Raw genomic sequence first — 14,295 nt, forward strand, 5'->3', positions numbered from 1 at the left:
CACATTTGGACTGTAGTGATAGTTGTCCCGCTTGTTTCATAATGGTTTGTTACACATAAGAGATAAGTCAGTGATGCATAAGACATGCGTCTAGACATCTAGAGGGTGACACTGAGGTGTGATCAGTAAATCAATCTGCCTGACTGAAGCAGACAAATTATAAATAATTTAAAATATCACAATCGAGTCGAGTGTTGATCTGATGTCCATGGAACAAATAATGACCTTGTTTAATAAAAATAAAAGCTTGATCTAAAATTCAAACCTTTTCTTTGATTTGCTCACATTCACAAAAACAAAACAGTAAAAAACTGTATTTTAAATTATACTTTATTTAATATAAAACAAACAATAAACAAATAAATTAAATAATTCTAAAATAACTCTCTTGAGGGGAAATTTATAATAACATTGTTTGATTGTTACAATGAGGAATACACAAATGGAATGTCATGTGTTTTATAATTCTTGTTTTGTTTTGTACGCAAAGAATGTACTCTTACAATTCTGTTGGTGTCATGGACTGCTTTAAGCATTTCTTTCTTATTTAGAGGTCATACATCACTGTAGCTGCCAGAAAAGAAGACTTGATCGAATTGAACAGTTTTGCTCACATTGGAGAAATCAACTTGCATACTTATTTGGAGTATGCACACCAATTGTCCCAAAGTGTCCCCAAAGGGATCTGTAGAAGCATCCCTAGCTAAGAATGTAAAGTACAGGGTAAATTAACTTGAAAAAAGCCATTGGCTTCTTATCAGCTTGTGGGATGAGGCTTTGCATTCCCTGAAGGACATTGCTGAGTTTGTTTTGAAAGGCCAGCATTAGCATTTGTATATTTAAAGATAGTGCAGGATAAAGATGGGCAGCTGGTTCCATTAGCATAATAAGGGGGCTTTCTCATTTGCACACAGGCATTAGACAGCCCCCCAATCACCCTAGCCAGCAGTCACACATTACATCTGCATGAGACCATTTTCCACTTAGGCCTATGCCTGGACCCTGCAAATAAACTGTGGGGGTTAAAAGGCTACAGCCAAACAATTTGAAATAACCATTTCAAAAATCACCATTTGAAATCATTCAATATCAAGGCAATGCACATTCAGTCAGGTCCTTTTCTTCTGTACAGTACTGACAATGGAAGCATTGCTGGTCCCCGCAATGTCTCAGTTAAAATGGGATGAATGGGTGAGGAGAACCCCACGACAATCCATGGTTACCAAACGGTGAGGCATGAAATGAACAGAACAACAGGAAGTTGAGTGCTCAGAGGTTTAGCCTTGACAGTGTACAGTGGTACGAGGAGCGAACAATAGCTATTGTAAATGTGTCAATGATATGAAGAAACATTCAGGGATAGCTGCAGAACAGATTTACATTATTTCTTCACTTAAGTAACACCTTCACTTTAAATCATTTAGAATAATTTATAAAATGTAATTGTCTTCTGTAATGATATGTACATAAAATATTTTAAGATATTCACAGGAAATCAAAAATCACTACTGCAATTTTTAACATGCAAGATCCTGAGATTTAAGATAGTTCTTTAAATAAAAAAAATAATATAATTTTATATAGAGAGATATTTATATTTATCAATGATATCTGCTTTTTATATCAAAATAAATGTTCTCTTTAAAAAAAAAGTATTATTATTATGGTTTGAAAACACCTCTGTATGCTGCTCCAATGTAGCTTTCTACATACAGCAGGAGCCATTCAATAAAAAATGTAAACAAAAAAGCTCATGACCAGACCTATTTCTCTGTAAAAACTACCAATCACCAAATTTCATAGTGCCAAGCATTGTTATAATGTTCTTAGGCAAGAGTAACAAAGGTGAAAATCCTTGTACCGTTTTTCATACAAGTGTTTCCATAACAACATCTGATGTCCACAAGCTTGTGCCAAAACGGACTATCGCATTGTTGTCTTTAGGTCCATCTGAGAGAACACGTCGTGGTAGCCAATGAGGCATGGGTCAGTTGACATAGCATCATGGGTAAACACTGAATCATTGTCTGAAGAGCAAGAGCTGGAGGTGTCCTCACAAGATGGGGAATACTGTTCGAAAGGAGTGGATAGGTCCAGGTACTGAAAATGTAAAAATACAACTGGTTTAGTGGTTTGACTATAAAACAACATTGTAAGACTCAAACCTTTGTCTAAATAGGTGTTTACCTCATCTGAAATGGACACCAGCACCCTATCAAGCTCTTCCACAAGCTGTTTGAATGTTGGTCTTTGTGTTGGTACTGCATGCCAGCACTCTCTCATCTTCATGTAGCTATAAAAAACGATTTGAATATAAGTACATAACCTCGAAATTTTCTTTGGTGAACAGATTGATGCTTACAGTTCATGGGTGCAGTTGGAAGGTTTGTCCATTCGATGACCTTCCTTCAGCAGCTTAAAAAGCTCCTCTACTGGTATCCCAGGGTATGGTGATCCTCCTAAAGTGAAAATCTCCCACATCAAAACTCCGAAAGACCAACTGAGGAAGCAAGAGATCAAAAATGTCAGCACACCATGTAAGGTAATCAGCTTGAACTGTACTAATTCAATCATCTTCCTGATGACATTTTTAGCCATTATGACAAATTTATTAGTCAGTAAAAACATCCACCATCAGGATTCAAATGTACTGATGCATTCTGGTTAATCTGAACAGGCTGACATTCCTTGAAGGGGGAACCCTGCTCAGCCGATTCTTTGGCATAGCTGCAATGATTAGTCAGACTTACACATCACTCTGGTGTGTATAGACTCTGTCAAACAAGGCTTCTGGTGCCATCCATTTCACTGGCAGACGTCCCTGAAATTGGAAACAACAGGGCTGTGAGTGGGACAGTTAGTTGCCACACAGACAGAGCCAAAGCACTCCACTTCCTTTAGATCCACAAAAACATGATTGACCACTCCTTCACTAACCCCCCCCCCCCCCCCCCCCCCCCCCCCTCCCTAATTATCTTCTATTAAGCTGTCTGCCAATCAGCATGGACACATTACACATCTGTCTTTAAAAGCATTACGATTTTAAAACGGCACATAAAGGTTCATACAGCCTTGCTTACAAATGAGCTGTCATCAAAACAGCAAAAACATCTAGCTACAGTTCTAAGAAAGTCTTGAATGTAATTGTTACTTACATTAGTGGTTTTTTTGTAGTAATCAATCTGATGCACTCCTCTTGCCAAACCAAAATCTGCGATTTTCATCACATTGTCCTCTGTCACAAGAACATTCCTTGCTGCTAAATCTCTGTGAATGCACTGGTGAGAAAAGAAAAGAAAGAATTCTATTTAGTTGAAATGGCCCAAACAATGTTTTGGCAACTCTTTTCAGCTTCTGGTAAGCAGATAAACATGTTTACAGTGAGGCTAGAGTTTTGATCCTGCAGATGAAACCAGATGAAACCTCACAATGACAAACTACTTTCTATGTGAGAAATGTTGTATAAATCATCATATAGTGAGCAACATTTGCAAAACTTTAAACAAGCCTAACTTTAAATAGATTTGGACTTCACAGAAAAACAACACAGATCTGGTTTCTGATCTAAATGCATGTCATTAAGTTTATTTTGGTTTTCATTTGAAATAGTAGCGGTATTTGAGGATTGAAAAAGAGGACGAAAATGGCCCCTGGTTTGTGGTCCTTAATGGAGGGGTTTCAGACGACTGCATTCTTAGCAGGCCACAAAAAGCTAGTAATACGATCCAGTGCACAGGCGGGTCCGAGCGCCTGCTTGCTAACAGATTTATGGCAGTGCTAAAAGGGACAAAGCCCACAGAGACAGGATGGACGCGTGGTAAACACGACACACCACCACTCCACTAAGGAATGCTTGGCATCACGTGTCAGAAAAAGGGGTGTGTTGATAAGATTTGGGGGGCTTATTTCAAAATGAAGCTAATTGAGCCATGCGACCAACATACTCTTCTAGAGGCCAGGTACTCCATGCCCCTTGCGACTTGGTAGGCACAGGAAACTAGGTCTTTAAAGGTGAGCTGTTCTTCAGGAACCTTGGTCACATCAAAGGTGTAGTCCATGCCAGGAGGTCGACGTGCTCTGAGATATTCCCGTAGGCTACCCTTAGATGCGTATTCAACCAGCACATACAGTGGACCTGAACCAGAAATCCAATTTTTAAAATTTAATTGAAGTCAAATGGCCAAATAAAATTCATACAACCATGAGATGCCACAGTGTTCAACTTACCATCCTGTGTGCAAACACCAAGAAGATTTATGATGTTCTTGTGCTTCTCCATCACCTTCATTAGCTCCATCTCAGAGATGAGGTCTGCCAGGTCTTTATCAGTTGCATCGTCTGAAAATTACCAAGAATTCCTTCTTAGACTGCAATTCAAAAATGCTCAACACTTTAATACAATGCATTACCAGTACAAACATACCTTTTAGCATTTTAACAGCTACAGTTGCCACTTGATCTTGACTCTCTTTGTTTATCCTATAAGCTTCTGCTCTCACCACTTGACCAAAGCAGCCCTCTCCAAGTGGTTTACCTAATGTCAAACTGGCACAAAATAATTTCAATAAATATTCAGTTCACCATCATATAAAAGGAAACGTTTTTACAGCTATGATTGCTGGTACTGCATACTTCTCTCTTGGAAACTCCCAGTCAGGGTCATAAGGCAGTTCAAACTCCATAACTCCAGCCAGCATTGGGGAACAACTGGAGGAAAGACGAGCCACCCTCATCAGTGACGCACTTGATTTTCCGGAAGAATTGGACTCCACTGAATACTATGATAGGGTCCAAAACATACAGGATTAGAATCCAGAACGCTGTGTTGAATTCCACATTCTTGGGGAATTATCATTAGGTTTGTTCAGAAGTGTCATCTTACCTGTCTGCGTAGAGGAAATTTGGAGAGTTTCTGCACTGGGAGAGTATCAAAAGGCTCCTGACTGGGATGAACCTGCATTCGGCAGAGGACCACTATGACAATGGCCATCACCAGTGCAAGGAAACCAGAAGCATAGATGATGATGTCAGTGTACTTGGCCTCCATAAGGTCCATTTCCTTGGCCACATCCTCCTCTGTGGAAATGACAAGATTTCATTACTTGCACCTCTGAGTCTCAAGTAATTTTTAGGATTTGTGTGATCAATGTATTTATACAAACCTACCTGATAAGACTGTAAGCCAAGCAGACTGATGAGAGAAACCAATAGAATTTCCCGCCAAGCAGGTGTATTCTCCTGCATCCTCCATTGTGATATTTGTAAGATATAAGACTTCAACTTCAGACATGTTCAAGCTTCCAGTCTGAGATGTTGGAAGAAACAATCAACATTTTAATGCTTGATCACTCCACTATGATCTGTTTTACCTCTAGAAAAGTATAATGGATGACTTTCTAAGTACCTTCACAATCTTCACGTAAGGAATGCCATCAGGGCCATAGCGGCTGCCATTCATCTCTATGTGTTTTAGCCACTGGATGTGAGGCTGGGCATCACTGTAGACTTTACACAGGAACTGGGCATCTCCACCCACTACAGCTGTAGTGTTTTTGGGTAAACCAGCTTGAAGGATGGGCCTGTGTGGGGAGCGTTCTGAAAAAAGAAATTGGAAGGCTTAGTACTTTTCTACACTATATCTAAAAAATATTTAACAAAAGTGTTATCAAAAACATCCTACAAAATAATGTTGCCTATAAAAGTTGACATTCAAGAGCATTTGAAGAAAGATAAGGCACAGGGATAGACAAGCGGGACTTCCAAAGTTGATCAATGCTCACTAATTAGTTCCATTAAGGGATTTTTAGAGCCAGGCCCATGTGTTGGGTTGCTTTGAAGTCAATGGGCTCTTTATTCTCTGTTCTTTCCTCCTATCTGCTAGGACACACCAGTTGACCCCACGCCGGACTCTTAACAAACATGTCTGTCACAGGTCAGGTAGAAAATTGGTCTGGACGCCTCAAACCACAGCGCCTCAAGGCATGTACCACACAAACCGATGCCAGCCCCCACCTTATATTCTCCTGCTGTGATGATATTTATTGACCTCTTCCAGTGCAGATCTTAAATATCTGTATAGACATGTACAGACTAGAGTGAACTCTCTTGCCTGTGGTGTAGCAGTGTAGCCTTTGGCTCTCTCTGAGGTGCATTTGGTGCCTGTCTTGCTATGTGACGCCACTAAGCTGCTGGTACAGGATCTCACTGATTTGATGTTAAGTGCCTCTGACATTTGCTAAGCATGACAAGCCTGCGATGGCTCCTCGTGGAGCCAGGCGGCTGTCTAGAGCAGGCAAGCAGAAGCCCTCTTACCCAGTACGTCCAAGAGGTAGGTGTGAGTGATGGACCCATACTTGTTCTCCAGCACACAACTGTAGTTCCCACGGTCTGAGGGAACCACACTTTCCATGACCAGGCTCCAGTGCTGATGTCGTAGCTACAAACACAAAGTGGTAACATGTGAAAATTAGGTGATACTGATATTTACTGTGAGATTTTAAAAAGTTCAAATAATTGCTAAGTCTCCAATAGACAAAAATAACAATCACTCACCTTTATGCCTCCGATACGGTGCTCTCCTCTGAATTCTCTGCCATTCTTTAACCAGCGAATGGTGGGTAGAGGGCTCCCTGTGGCAGGGCAGCGGAATTTGACAGTGTTTCCAGCTGGGACTGCATAGAGCTTCTTCTCCATCCTTTGAGTGTGAGTCCAATATGGTGCTAACACGTATTATAAAAAACAACTGTTCATTTCAAGCTATCATTCTAAAACTGAAATGGAGCTGAACGTAACTGAATTTGTAGTTACAATGAACACTAACCTCTGGAGATGTAGACCTGGTCATTTTCGGTCTCAGGACCAGCATTTTCAAGGCCATTGTCCTCATCGTCATCTCCTGATCCTGCAACATCTACAAAGAAGCAGTAAATGTTCATCTTATTATAAAACCATTCAAAAGAAGGGTTATTAATGAAGAATACAAATCTGCTGAAAGGTCAACATGTGGACAGAACCTACCTGCCACTGTGATAGTGAAATTGCGTAGAGCTTCTTTAGTACCACGCAGTATACACACATACACTCCCGAATCTTCATAGGTGACATCAGCAATCTCCATGACTGCTGCCCTTATCTGGATACGAGTATTGTGTTGCACACGTACTCCACCCTTGAACCACTGGACAGTTCCAGGACGATTTGTATCACAACGGAGTTTTAGTACATCTCCAAGCTCTAGGAGTAGATGCTCTGATGTCTCCTCAGTTGGTTTTTCAGAAACTTCTAGGACAAAACATGACAAATAAAGTTACTAATGGCAACATTATCACACTAAACTTAAGTTTACTCCTTAGATATGACTTTTCCACTATAGTGGTTAGTATTGTCCTCCTAAATATTAATAAACTGGTTTTCATGGCAGTATAACGCCAACGGCTGACCTGTCAGAGAATGATGGAAGATCTGCCCTGATGAAGAGAAGGTCAGATGATATTGGATGATATGGCTTACCTGATAAGACTTTCACCCAGGCAGAGCGAGTAGTTTGACCAACTGAGTCTTCCACTTTGCATATATACTCCCCAGCATCTTCAACTGAGACATTCATTAAAGGAAGAATGTTGATTTTGGAGAGGTTCTCAAGAAGAGGCTGTGGGGGTAACAAATGTAAACATTACTCCCTCTTTCCTGAAAACAGAAAATATGCATAATAAAGGGTTTTAAATCACTTTCTCACCGTAAGCGCTGTAAGAAGTGGTGATCCATCAGGCCCCAGGTGATTGCTGTCCTTCTTGAACCACTGGAGACGTGTTGAAGCTAGGTTTTTGTTAAAGCTAAGTTTACATACCAGCTTCACATGTCCTCCAACCAACACAGTAGTATTCTCAGGAAATTCAGGAATAAGCATTGGTCGAGAAACTCGGATATCTGGCGGAAAGATAAAAGGAGGTTTTGAACAACTACTACAGTAATTAGACTGTAGTATAAACCATATTTAATAAACACATCTAATTAACATAACTTCTCACTAATTGCTAACCACAGCCTTTCTCACAGAGATCACCACTGTTTTGGAGCAAATCAGGCAAACAAAGCCACAAACAAAAGAGAGAACAGAAACACAATTCTCAGCTGAGAATGACCTAACTTTGACTTCACAGCAGTGTTCCTTGTGGCCCAGAGGTGAATGTGATTTTGAGCATTTGAGTGAAGAACGCCCCCTAACCAAGCAATGTCACCTCCAGCACTGAAGCATAACATTGTTCCACCAATACACTAATGAACTTCACTGAATACAACTAGGGCCTGGCCGGTATCTGACCCTAAAGAGGGTGTGAATGGTCAGCAGGAAAACAAAGGACAAGCTAAACAAAACACATAAACACATGTATAAACTAAAACTACACTAGTCTTTAAGGCTCATGCAGTACATTTTTAGATTCAATGGTGTCATAAGAAGGTGAGTTGCAATCCTGAAGGGTCATACACTACTAATGAGCTATTGGAAAACCACTTTTCCTTTTTGTAAAATAGAAATTTTATAAAGGACTTATAAATATGTCTGGGTGGCTCTGCCCATTAAAGTCTTACAGTTTTCAAATGACTTTAATTTCTCCTGGCAGGAACTTAGTGGGACATTGTTGGGCTGCACCACAGGGTTTTTCAACCTTTAGCACCTTCCTAGCACTGAATGTAGCTCACAGTTGTTCAGAGAAAGATGCTTTTAACAAATACTTTACCCCAGTCTTCACAAGGGTCTACATCTGTTCCCTTCATTCTCTTGAACTCAGAGCGGTGCACTCAGGCTAAGCGTATCAACAGCACAACATAAAATGCCACATAAAGCTTGTGGCTAATACCATGATTTAAAACAATCCTCTGATTTGTTTTCATGAGGCTTTTCACACACACAAACACAAAAAAACAGTACTATGAAAATCTTAATAACTCTTGGAGATAATTGGACACGGCAGGTACAAAATCTTCCTGGTAGGTATAAAATATAACACAGTGTAGGACAATTAAATAGGAGACTCATCTTTCCCAACCCTCCTAGCATCCCACAATCCCCTGTTAATGGCACTGGGCCAGACAGATTTACACTTCCAAGCCTCGGGGCTTTGGCAGGATCAGGTAGCACTGTTTATGGCTCAAGGAAATACTGGGATTGTTTTACTCTCTAAACGATTACATCCCCTTCAACTTCCCCTGGACTTAATTTTTTTTATATCTCAGCTCCATTTGTCATATATTGAATATTCATCATATATTCAAACCATTCATTACAGAGTGTCAGATTAGATGCATTATGGATTTGGATCTGAGTGATTTCAAATGAAATTGTTTATTTTAATCCATACCTTTTGCCTGGATTTCCCCAGATGTTATGCTTCTTGAAAACACTAGTTCCATTAAGCAGATGGTAATGAAAACCTTAAAGATGATCAACATCTTGCTGATGTAATGTTTGTAATTGTGGGAGACAGCTGGTCAGCTTCAAATGCTGACTCCAGGCATTGGCAACCTCAGTGCAGTCACAGACCTGAGAGAAAAAAAACAGAGCCGATTTGCAATTCATAGAAGCTATGGTGAAATAATGACATAAATGCATAATACATTGCACATCCCAACCCTGCCCACAAAACCACATTTGAAAATGAATGTCCTGTTGTGCACCTATATCATTGTTGGACAATGTCTATGTCCCTCATGGACATGAATAACCCTAAGTTACGAATGCGCAGCAGTTAAGTTGTTTATGAATGGGACATGTAGAACGTGCTTTTAATGGGTCGTTTCTATATAAACACATGAATTGGATCCTGTACATCTACGACTGCAACATCCAATTGCCCAAATACATATCGGAGGTAGCTATTAAATTTAAGTAGCCTACTTTAGAACTTTTAAACATTTAAGATATTTAAACACAATTCGTGTACACATAATAGACTACAACTTATTTACTCACTCCAAATGTGTTTTAAAATAATTATTTCGCTCAGCATATGAGATGGGCTAAATAAGACCAAACGTCAAGCTCTCCGGGTACGAGGAGACACATGTGCTCTCAAAACATACGAGAATTTCACACTGAAACGAGGGTTTGGTTAAGCTAAATAAATCTATATACAAGTGTGAAACCACTTGGTATAGTTAAATGAAAGTCATTCTGAGCCCAAGTAAGTAAACCTAAACCGAAGTGGAGATAAATAGGCTATATACAGCAACTGAAATTAGATATGAACTAGATTAATCAACAAGAATATGTATTTCACGATTACAATTATATGGTGTTGTTTCATATTAAATTCGTCAAATGTACAGAAATAAAGCACAAGTTCAAATTAAACAGTATTTGATTTACAATCTAATCACTGCAAGTCCCTAAAACACTTATTTTTCAGTTCAATTTATCTGAAACAACTGGTTATTTAATAAATACCAATAAAATTATATTCATACAACTAATCTGATCCCAGTTTTACCATACGCAAACAATAATTTTACCTATTTTCGTGTGCCCTTTCCTGGTCCAAATAGGTTCGGAATTCTTAGTGCCCTCGGATCTTGGTGGCCCTCGAGACACTCATGTGTCCATTTTCCCCCTCACCGTGTCAGAATTATTTATCCTTGGAAATCCAATAAGCAACTTTTGGGAAAGTCTGAGTTACACTGGTAAATCCATCAAAAATAAAAACCAATAGGCTGATAGCACACGCGAAGACTACTAATCTTCAGATTCAAAGTCCAGTGCTGCTTTTCTCTGATACGCTTCTCCGTGTCTCGCGCTGTGCTCGTGAGCGCTCCCGAGTCCAAAACCCGTTATATAGCTATCCACAGAAATTAAAAACACTGAGGATTTAGAACGTGTCTCCTTTTCTTCTCAATATATATAAAAAACATGTCTTAGACTGTGTTAAGGAAAGCATCCAATACCAAACACACTAGCGTCCCTCTGTCTTTTTTACACATAATGTGGTTTGCCCGTAATGACAGTGGAGTGGGGTTTATCTCTCTCTCTCTCTCTCTCTCTCTCTCGCTTGAGTTCCTGTAGAATGGTTTGCTCCACAAAGTTTAGGTGAGTTTAAAACTGAAGAGCCGAAAAGTCTCTATCTGGCAACTGACTGCTTACACTCTGGGGCAGAGCAAGCTTCTCCCTGGGAGTGGAAGACAACAGCACTCTTGAGAGGAAGGTTCACAACAATGGACTAAAACCAGAGGGAAAGAGAGGGGGTGCGGGGGTTAAATCCCCCACCCACAAAAACAAATCCCCGGAGGCAGACCCCATCAATACTGGCTACTTATTTTATGATAGATAGATAGATAGATAGATAGATAGATAGATAGATAGATAGATGTACCTAGAGGCTTTTGCATCTGAACTATTCATATATATATATATATATATATATATATATATATATATATATATATATATATATATATATATATATATATATATATATATATATATATATATATATATATATATATATATATATATATATATATATATATATATATATATATATATATATATATATATATATATATATATATATATATATATATATATACATACAGTGCAGACCAAAAGTTTGGACAAGCCTTCTCATTCAAAGAGTTTTCTTATTTTCATGACTATGAAAATTGTAGATTCACACCGAAGGCATCAAAACTATGAATTAACTTCATAGTCATGAAAATAAAGAAAACTCTTTGAATGAGAAGGTGTGTTCAAACTTTTGGTCTGTACTGTATATATATATCCTACACCAATATAGTAAGTAGACCGACCGATTTACTACGTAATTGATTTATTAGTGGGTGATGCGAGAAAAGTCTTTTAGAGATATCGCGTTTTAGAGAAGAATGACCAACTTATTTGCAAGACGATTATTCAAAATAACACATTATTATAACAAAGTTATCAATTTTGTTTCCTGACGTCATCGCATTTACTACAGCAGGCAGTGAAAACTTTAAAATAATTGATCATGGCCAAGTTTCCGCGACTGTGCAAGGTGTTACAATGAACTAAAGCCGAAGCGGAGAGAGTGAGGCTTAAAATGCTTACGACACGAATCTGAGGGAAACACTTTGTATGAAACTATCCCGTTTCTCTCATTCATCAACGTTCTGTGGCATAACAATCCCTGCGGTCAAGTACATGGAGAAGCTCTCTGACACCTTTCATTACACACATCCAGTGCACATTCATTTCACGCGCAAATGTCTAACTGATAAAGATGATCAAACGCGTTATGCTGTGAAAGGCTACACATCAATAATAATAAAAATAAAATAAATAATAATAATAATATTAATAATAATAAAAATATATATATATATATATTTATATATATAAATAAAATTATACATTTATAATTAATTAATTAATACATACATTCATAAAAGACACATTTCACTTAAATCAATCCGTAACATAGTATGAAAACATTTTCAAAACTAAAAACCCCAAAACCCATCTATATTAGATAATACATTTTAAAAGTAGAAAGAATATTTAGCATGCTCTAGAATCATTCTAAACTGGCCAAATATGTAATATAGAAATAGTGCCAGACACACTGTTGGCCAGGAAGAAGTGTGCTGCTCAGTGCATGCTGTGACCTTCCAGCTCTTTATGCACAACTGCACTATTGCACGCTGGGCAGAGTGGCTGGCTTTCTGCAACTTTGATGAATTAAAAAGATTCTTCATACTGAAAAGCTTGCAGTCTCCTGTCTTTTCTTTGATTCCTTCTGTAACTCACTGTCCATCCTACTCTTTCCCTCTTTCTGTTTATCTCTTACTTTTTCAAACGTGGTTCTCTGGCCTCCCAAAAAACTGCTGACACTCCCCTGAACAATGCCAGATTTTCCCCCACCATCATCCTCTGCTTGTGTCTCCAAGGCTAGAAATTAAAGCACACTGGAGCAACAATCGGCCCCTCTCTCAAATCCCACTGCCTGGTCTTTGTTATGGCCTGCTGAATGTGAATGCCCCATTAAAGCCTATTATCTGAAGCTTCTCCGTTGCCCTCCAGATCCACTTTCAACCATCCCCTCAAAAGAACTCTGTCCGGAAAGCTTTGGTTTGTCCAGGGTATCATGCAGGTACACAAATTATTTCACAATTATAAATAAGGGGTTAGTCCTCAAAAATATAAAAACCAACTGCTTTTGCCTACGGAAAGCAGATTTTTCAGAATTAATAGTCCAAAGGCAAAAATAAACAGCAAAAATGGAAGCTACAAAGAAGGTCATGTCCAGAAGAACACCTATGACGTCAGCCATTTCACATCACTCTCATCAATGCAAGAATACATGAAAATATGTTGTCTTTGGTACTTAATACTAAGTTTTCCTCCAATGAAAAGACCTACACTTCCAGTTATTTGTATGTATGTTGATAGCATGATATTGCAGCCAGAATTGATGTCTGTACTGCATTATTCCGTCTAGTTGTTTGACCCTAATGGATGCAGGTGTGTCCAAAGTTCACTCATATTATCGGTGTTGGGCAACACACCTACAATTACAAGTGAATGTTTGTGCAAGAGGCTGCATTAACATTACTGTATTACATTCCAATATGTTGGGGAGAACCTCAGAATGGCATTAAACCAGAATATACACTTTTAAAGCATATTCAGAATTTTAGAATTTTACTACTCAAGCTTTAACGTGACATTGTTGTGATTGTTCCAGTTAATGGAAATCCTGAAAGCAATAGAGCACATTAATGTATGACGCACCGATCATAAAACACATCAAAACATGTATATTAACCTTCAAGACTTTTTTACACAAGAACGGAACAATACTTCTCTGGTGTAAGTGCTTTTATACTGGCGAAAAGTTATAAAGATAATGAACAATAGACAGACAGACATATATATATATAGAAAGACAGATAGATAGATAGATATAGATGTAGATATATTTAATCACATTCTAAATAAATAAATAAAAAAAGAACGCAAACAAATGTATATTTATATCATTTGAAAATGTTTTACCCGTTTTATTTTTATTTATTTTTTCACACAGTATAAATGTGTACAAATATAATTAGCTTTATCATTAAAAAAAAATCTAAATCTTTTTTTTTTGGGGGGGGGGGGGGGGGGTCATTAATTAAAAGACCCTTGCTTTAAGGTAGGCTAATGCAAAGTCAAAGGTAATCCTCTGTTTGAGAACCACATTCCCATCATGCATGCTGGCAACAAATCAACAGCAACATTCTCCTTGTCCTCCCCACGTCCTTCTTATCTGATTACATTTGTGA

At 38.4% G+C, this 14,295-nt stretch overlaps 1 protein-coding gene across 2 annotated transcripts; it reads right to left on the reverse strand.

Moving 5' to 3' along the window:
- Window positions 1-313: 313 nt before the first annotated feature.
- LOC132131011 (fibroblast growth factor receptor 4-like) lies at window positions 314-11,186 on the reverse strand. Of its 2 annotated transcripts, none has more exons than XM_059542963.1 (20): window positions 10,510-11,186; window positions 9,360-9,541; window positions 7,736-7,926; window positions 7,510-7,648; window positions 7,018-7,278; window positions 6,821-6,910; window positions 6,553-6,719; window positions 6,313-6,436; window positions 5,405-5,595; window positions 5,167-5,305; window positions 4,883-5,076; window positions 4,633-4,778; window positions 4,424-4,545; window positions 4,228-4,338; window positions 3,945-4,135; window positions 3,156-3,278; window positions 2,751-2,821; window positions 2,363-2,500; window positions 2,188-2,293; window positions 314-2,100 (listed from the first exon to the last, which is right to left on the reverse strand). In XM_059542963.1, the coding sequence occupies exons 2-20, from the start codon at window positions 9,448-9,450 to the stop codon at window positions 1,924-1,926; spliced, it is 2,772 nt and encodes a 923-aa protein (XP_059398946.1). In that variant the 5' UTR covers window positions 9,451-9,541; window positions 10,510-11,186; the 3' UTR covers window positions 314-1,923. The 2 variants fall into 2 exon arrangements, with proteins under 2 accessions (XP_059398946.1, XP_059398945.1); XM_059542962.1 differs by having other exon boundaries at window positions 7,018-7,281; window positions 10,510-11,185.
- Window positions 11,187-14,295: the final 3,109 nt, after the last annotated feature.

The sequence above is a fragment of the Carassius carassius genome, chromosome 47 (assembly GCF_963082965.1).
Source record: "Carassius carassius chromosome 47, fCarCar2.1, whole genome shotgun sequence".
NCBI lineage: Eukaryota > Metazoa > Chordata > Actinopteri > Cypriniformes > Cyprinidae > Carassius > Carassius carassius.